We start from the raw sequence: 7,788 nt of genomic DNA on the forward strand, positions 1-7,788 counted from the left end.
AATAAAAAAAAAATTAGCCGGGCATGGTGGCATGTGCTACTCGGGTGGCTGAGGCAAGAGGATCACTTGAGTCTGGGAGGCAGAGGTTGCAGTGAGCTGAGATTGTGCCACTGCACTCCATCAACTTGGGTTGACAGTGCAAGACCTCATCTCAAAAAAACAAAAAAAACCCCCACCACATATAACCACTACATGTGCAAAGAAAATTATGGAAAGGATACACCAGAAACTCATGAAACTGGTTACATTCAGGGGAGAGGTGGAGACAGATGGAAAGAATGGATGGATGGGAACAGAGTAGAAGAGATGAGAAGGAGTGACACTTCTCTAAAATATCTTTCTATATGGTTTTGATTCTTAGAAATATGGTAGGCCAGGTGTGGTGCCTTACATCTGTAATCACAGCACTTTGGGAGGCTGAGGTGGGAGGATTGCTTGAACTCAGGAGTTCAAGACCAGCTCAGGCCACATAGTGAGACCTCATGTCTCAATTTTTTTTTTTTTTGCCAGGAGTGGTGGTGCATGCCTGTAGTCCCAGCTACTTGGGAGGCTAAGACAGGAGGATTGCTTGAGCTGAGGAGATCAAGGCTTTAGTGAGCTATGATTGCACTACTGCACTCCAGCTTGGGTGACAGAGCAAAACCTAGTTTCAAAAATTATGCAAGTTAAATAAGTTTAAGTACGTAAAAAGGAAAGAAAAAAAAGAAAGAGGAAAGGAAAAGAAAGGAGAAATTAAAGGAGGGAGGAAGGAAAAGGAAAAGAAAACAAAGGAAAAGGAAAACAAGGGAAAGGGAAGGGGAAGAAGAAAGGAAAGAAGGGCTAGGATGAACCCTGCAAAATAGCCAGCAAAGTGTCAAGGTTGTAAGTGACAAAGAAGGACCATTGTGGGTTGCAAGAGGCTAAGGAGACAGGACATTTAATGCAACTTGGGTTCCTAGGTTGGATCCTTGAACTGAAAAAGGATATTCATGGAAAATAATTAGCAGAATTTGAGTAAGATAGATAATAGTACTGTATTCATGTGAATTTCCCAGTTCTGATCACTATAATATAGTTTTGAAAGATCAGGGGAAGCTAGGTGAAGGAAACACAGGTATTTTGTGTATGATTTTTCTCATTCTTCATATTTAAAAATAAAGCAGTAAAAAATAGGCATGCTGCCTCCACCTTCACAGACACCTGGGCTTTGGCCTGCTGTATGTTTCACCTCACCTACATGACCATTCTAGCTCACCCCAGTCTTTCTTTTCTTTGATCTTTGATCTGCTATACATCTTTCTTTTTTTTTTTTTTGAGACGGAGTCTTGCTCTGTCACCCAGGCTGGAGTGCAGTGGCCGGATCTCAGCTCACTGCAAGCTCCGCCTCCCGGGTTTACGCCGTTCTCCTGCCTCAGCCTCCCGAGTAGCTGGGACTACAGGCGCCCGCCACCTCGCCCGGCTAGTTTTTTTGTATTTTTTAGTAGAGACGGGGTTTCACCGTGTTAGCCGGGATCGTCTCTCGATCTCCTGGCCTCGTGATCCGCCCGTCTCGGCCTCCCAAAGTGCTGGGATTACAGGCTTGAGCCACCGTGCCCGGCCTACATCTTTCTACTGACATACTTTATTAGGTAATTCAATGAGGCCTTTCCCGCTATCACCACTTAACTGTCTCTTATACATAAACTAGAAGTCGTTACATTATCCATTTTATTTCCTCCATGAATTACTTCCTCTAAAGGACCTATAAGCTTATTTTATTTTATTTTATTTTATTATTTTATTTTTTAGATGGAGTCTCGCTCTGTCTCCCAGGGCCTGGAGTGCAGTGGCGCAATCTCAGCTCACTGCAAGCTCCACCTCCCGGGTTCACGCCATTCTCCTGCCTCAGCCTCCCCAGCAGCTGGGACTATAGGTGCCCGCGACCACGCCCGGCTAATTTTTTTGTATTTTTAGTAGAGATGGGGTTTCACCGTGTTAGCCAGGATGGTCTCGATCTCCTGACCTCGTGATCCGCCCGCCTTGGCCTCCCAAAGTGCTGGGGTTACAGGCGTGAGCCACCACACCCGGCCTAAAGGACCTATAAGCTTCTTGAAGATAAAGAGTATGTTATAATTATAGGCACAACAATAGACATATAAGGTCTTAATGACTAGAAAGAATGGCAAAAATACTACAAACAAAACGCCAGGGGAAAGAGTGCCAGGGAAGAGCCTTCACTAAAAAGTTCTGTACTCGCTAAGGCAGACCCAGTGCACTTCACAGCAGAAAGTCCAAAGTAAGAACAGTGAATGTGTTCACTTTGTGAGAAACTGAAAGGTGCTTATGACAAAGAAAAAGAAACTCGATTCTCCCGGTGACTCAGGTCCACTCTGTAAGCAACACTGTAAGTAGAACGATGATCCATTCAGAGCAGAGGAGAGTTTACTGTTTCACACAAAACAAGATTACCCACAAAAAAGAAATGATGAGCACTACTATGAGTAGGCATACGGCAACTGAGGAGATATGCCTACACCTTTAAAGGCCAATAGTCTTACTTGTGAGGTAGACAGATAATGACCAGACCCTATATGTAATGCAGAGATGAAGAGGGCCAGCATTGCTCTGTAAACACACAGTCTGTGGACACAGAATATGGGGACAGGAATGGGTCCTATGATGAGATGGCTCCTGGCTATGGTCCCAATGTAGACAGAAAAGGGGTAGAAAGTCAAGGAGCAAACAGTGGAAACACGATTAAAAGCAGGAAGTGTAAAATTTGGGGCATGTTCAGGAGACTAAATGCAGACCACCATCATTCTTCAGAGGGGCTCAGTGTGGGTGGTCCCTCCCACTGGGGGCATGAAGCACATCTGTGGAGACATTTTTGGCCATCAGGGTTCTGTGGGATGCTGCTGGCATTTGGTGGAGGGAGAGGGAAGGAGGGATGGTAGAGACACTGCAACATGCAATACCTTCTCCTACAGTAGAGAAATGCCCCAAGTCCTGTGTAACTTTCTAATCTTAAATATTCATATAAGTGAAAAATCTGTTTATAATGATCTGAGCCTAGAACCTTATTCCATTTGGCACTTGAACACATAATATTTATATATATATATATATTTTTTATGTATATTAAATTTTCTTCAATGTAATAGTGGGTATATCAAGGACAATTTGTATTTGATTTGAACTGGAACTTTAGGGATTTTCACTCTTGAAAAATATCACAAATGTCAATGTTATGTACAGTATTCAAATCACAACACATCGCTCCTGTATCAGTGAGAACCTGTAACTACATTCATAGAGATTTAACCTAAAAGTAGTCTGTATAAACATCAGACTCCTCTTTTGACTTTTACTATAGTTATATCTGGGCAAGTCTGTATTAAGATACATATCATTTTTAATTACTTTATGTTTTTACTTTTCCTCTATATTCGAGTTCTATCGATTTTTTAAAAATTACACAAGTAGGTTAAATTATCTATAATCTTCAAAACAGGATAAAGGGAGGATGGCGTTTAGTTCGGATTTCTAGAAAACAGAGCCTAAGGCAAGGACTCAGTCTGTATCATTTTATCTGGGAACTCCAAGCCAGGGTAGTGAGGGTGAGGGAAGTAAGGAAGGGAGGAAAGAAAGGATGTAAACAATGAGATATGAGAGACATTAGCATGCTGCCCACCACCTCACTACAAGCCCCAAAGAGGGGCAAGTTTCCTCAGCAGGAGCATGGGGTCAGCACATGGGACACCTCTGGGAGAACCACCAGGAGAAACTAATCTTGAAATAGTGCACAGAAGAGAGAAAGGATGGTGAATTCATCTGCCCACCTCCTTCTCATTTTCCATTTCCCTTCATTCAAGGTTCACCCAGTGAGTTAACCTGCCCACACTTCCAGGTTGCATCATCTGGCTCCACCATCTGGCCCCTCAGGAAGCTGGTACCACACCTTATGGTGTGTGGTTTCATCCAAGTCTAAAAGAGGAGGCAGCCTGGTGTGGGTGGGTGGCATTAACTAAGAGAGATAAAGGAGATGGCTGAATATGGAAGGTTTGCATCCCAATATAGCTCATAAGAAAGTATGTTCTGTAAATAGATATGGGTCTGGCAGAGTTGAGAACCACCTCAGCACAGTTTGAACTGTTGGTGTAATATCTTTCTCTTTCACTAGCATGTGAGCTCCATGAGGACAGAGACAGTATCTCCTTCATTCAAGTTGAATGTAGACCATCTAGCATAGCGTATGACACACAATTGTTGGATCAATATACAGTTGTTGAGTGAAAGGTCCAGAGTGGTAGGAATTAAGAAGAGGCAGGAAACGGTCATGACATAAATAGCCTTACACGTCATACCAAGGATGCTGAACTTGTATTATGTAAGTGGTGTGGAACCTCTTAAGTCATTTCTGTATTAAGACATGATCACGTTGGCATTTTGGAGGAACTGGTCAGTGTGAACAACAGCCTTGAGGTGGGAAGAGGAAGGGGCCAGGCAGACTGCTGAGAAAGCTACTAATATTATGACAACCCACGAGAAACTGAGGCAGGAGAAGGAAGTGAAAGGACAAATTCAAGAAATGTTATTAGCAAGCTCGACAAACAGGTATGGTAGGAGGTGAGGAAAAGGAGAATTAAGATGGACTTCAGGCTGGGCGCAATGGCTCACGCCTGTAATCCCAGCACTTTGGGAGGCTGAGGCGGGCAGATCACAAGGTCAGGAGATCAAGACCATCCTGGCTAACACGGTGAAACCCCGTCTCTACTAAAAATACAAAAAAATTAGCCGGGTGTTGTGGTGGGCGCCTATAGTCCCAGCAACTCAGGAGGCTGAAGCAGGAGAATGGTGTGAACCCAGGAGGCAGAGTTTGCAGTGAGCCGAGATTGCACCACTGCACTCCAGCCTGGGCAATAGAGCGAGACCCCCATCTCAAAAAAAAAAAAAATAGACTTCATTTTCTGGCTTGATGGAAGCAGCACTGATAGGGAATCAAGAAGCAGCAGTACATTGAGCAAGTTGTAAATATTATTTCCATGTTGGATACGAGGACTCCATGTGCCTTCTGGACATCCTTGTAGAGATGTTCAGCAAGAATCTCAAGCTGAGGTTCTCAGAGGCAGAAATATTTCAGAGCATAAAGACTCACAAGTTAAAAACCACAAAGGGCAAGAAAAAAAAATCAGAAAGAATAATGGGCTAACAATGGAATAGCAATGTTCATGAAACAAAAGAGAAGATTGTATAAAAGATATAAAAAAGACATGATTACAGGCTGGGCATGGCAGCTCACACCTATAATCACAGCACTTTGGGAGGCCAAGGTGGGAGGATCACTCGAACCCAGGAGTTCGAGACCAGCCCGGGCAACATAGTGAGACCTCATCTCAATTAAAAAAAAAAAAAAAAAGACATGATTGTAGAGCTACAAAGAGAATCAAGTGAGGGATACCACAGACATTATCAGAGGTGCATATTAGGGAGGGGGCAGTCATACTGTCAAATGCAACAAAGAGTTTGGTAAAGTATGAACTGAAAAATACTCATTGGGTTTGAAAACATTTAGGTTACTGGTAACTTTTTCCAGAACAGATCCATCAGAGTGGTGGGGGCAGACATAAGACTGTATCAAGTGGGTTGAAATGAGACAGGCAAGTGAAGTTTTACCTACAGAATGTTGAATTGTCCCCTCTAGAACTTGTTTTATAAGTACAGCTGCAATAAAGTTATAGGGCATTATTTGAAGAATATTATTCTATTTGTTACAGGTTTTATCCATTTATTCTAGGTCTTATCACTGGATCATAGACATCACAGAGAACCACCTGAATGCTGCCTGTTCGGATGACACTGGATTGGTTCCCTGTAATTACTGTGCTCTGCCTGGGTATAGAAGTCACAGGAAACCCATAGCATTTCTTTCCCAGCTGTTTTTGGCAGAGCTGCCTCTACTTCACTTACTCAAAGATCATCCAAGAAAATTTTTAGATAATTGATGGGAAAACCACACAAAATCCAGTGTAAGGGCTATCTCATATGGTCTGGGCCTTTCTGGAACCATTTGAGTAAGTCTATAGGAATATATGATTTCTGTATATCTATGTCCACTTTTCTAGTACCGATCGAATACTCTGATGCTGAATTTTATACATTTCAGTTTCATCTGCAAACTACTCTAAACCTCTTGAAGTTCACTGTATAATGTGAGAAGTAAATCCCTGAGCAACTTACCTGAAATTTGTTCATTTTCAGGTTCTCTTGAGAAAGGGCCAAGAGTGTTGAAAGCAGAGCTGGGTAAGGAAGAATGGGGAATGGAATGAGCAATCTGGCTCACACAGCAGCTCTACAGCTACCTACAAAGACAGCCACACACCCATTTAAAAACACGGTCCTTTGACCAGTCTGATTCAGGAAGCAACAGCTTGAGGAAACGTTCACTTGTCCATTTATAGTTCTAGAATAGTCACATAGAGCTTTTCTTACTGTCAACAAATGTTTTCTACTGAATTACTGAGAATTTATGCCTCCTTTGAAAAAAACTGAAAACCTCTGAGTCCAATTAATAGAAGACTAGGTCAACCAAAGTTAGTATACACAAAGCCTGGAACACTATTTTGGTATTAAAGTGGATTCTAGGATTAAAAGATTTCTTGGAATAGGAAAATGATATTTTGTCACCTACCTACTTTCCTACTAATGTGTTTAGCCACTTGAGATGAGAGAATCCAGAGAGAATGAATGAAAGTGTTTAAGGTGTTTGTCTTTTTGACAGTTTGGTCTTCCTTAGCTGCAGTTTCACAAGAGGACCTTTTACTAAGAAACTTCTTGTGGTAGGTAACTTAAATGTGGTAGATGACAAAGCCCTGACGGTTACTCAAAGGACCAGAATTCAGTTATTGGCTCTGTCGCTAGCAAACTGCATTACTGAATAAAATCTTTACGAAGTCGTAATTTTAAAATAAGATAAATTGGTTTTTAGTCTTTCCTTTACCCCATTGTGTAGCTCTGTAAGGGGTAAACTCAGTAAATCCCACGTGAGGTGATGAACATGGTTGGTGCAGCTCAGAATAAACAGAGGATGGAGATGGTAGGGAATGACATGTATGTGTTTAGGAAGTGATGAAGAGATCATTTCCTTATTTATAACTAGTACGCCTTCCTTCCAACCCAGGACTCTCGCAGATACCTCCAGTGAAGTGTCTTTTCCTGTCAAATCTGGACCCTGCCCATTCCAGCTCACATCCTTCTTCCGAAACGTGATATGAACTTTGCTGAGCTATAGTAATCAATGGTTGCAGGACTAAGTGCATCAGCAGAAGTTCTGGAAAGAGGCTCTGGCTACTTGGACGCGCAAACCTTTCACTTTCACTCTGGCTACTTGGATGCGCAAACCTTTCACTTCTTCAGGCAAATCAGGGCCCTAGAGAGAGCCCGCCCCGTGGCCTGCAGGTCAGGAGCCCAATCCTGTCCTAGCTGCCTCGCCTCGCCTCCCGACAACAGGAAACCCTCCCTCCAAAGACAGGGAGAGCGCGCGTCCACCCTCCGCTGACCCGAGGACAGCTCCGCCCGGCCCCACCGTTCCCTCCGACGCCCGAGTGCTCGGAGCTCGCCGCCAGCCCTTCCTATAGGTTGTGGGTGCACCCGCTTCGCCTGCAGTTCGCACCAGGTCCAAGTCACGGCGGGACCAGGTATTCACGGGCTGAAAGACCCTCACCCGGAAGAGTCTGTCGAACCGGAAGCGCGTCCGGGTGAAAAACAGGAACAGCACATGCGCAGAAAGGCCCCCGGGCCGCCTTTCCCGGGGCTCTCCCGAGGCCCGCGCCG

General features: G+C 43.7%; 1 protein-coding gene across 22 annotated transcripts in view; it reads right to left on the minus strand.

The window, feature by feature from the left end:
* ZNF334 (zinc finger protein 334) overlaps nucleotides 1–7,788 on the minus strand; it is a 51,297-nt gene extending 43,509 nt beyond the window's left edge. For 7 of the 22 annotated variants that reach the window (XR_013400003.1, XR_013400002.1, XR_013400004.1 and 4 more), the window contains exons 1-2: nucleotides 7,541–7,690; nucleotides 6,196–6,254 (exon numbers count right to left, since the gene is read on the minus strand). Coding sequence is in view for 3 of the 22 variants with exons in the window: in XM_015148899.3 (XP_015004385.2) it covers nucleotides 6,196–6,210 (15 nt within the window). In the remaining 19 variants the exon portion in view is untranslated. Of the gene's footprint in view, nucleotides 1–6,195; nucleotides 6,255–7,514 lie in introns of all 22 variants that reach the window. The other 15 variants (XR_013400006.1, XR_013400010.1, XR_013400012.1 and 12 more) reach the window with 5 other exon arrangements.

This window comes from Macaca mulatta, chromosome 10, assembly GCF_049350105.2.
Source record: "Macaca mulatta isolate MMU2019108-1 chromosome 10, T2T-MMU8v2.0, whole genome shotgun sequence".
Taxonomy (NCBI): Eukaryota; Metazoa; Chordata; class Mammalia; order Primates; family Cercopithecidae; genus Macaca; species Macaca mulatta.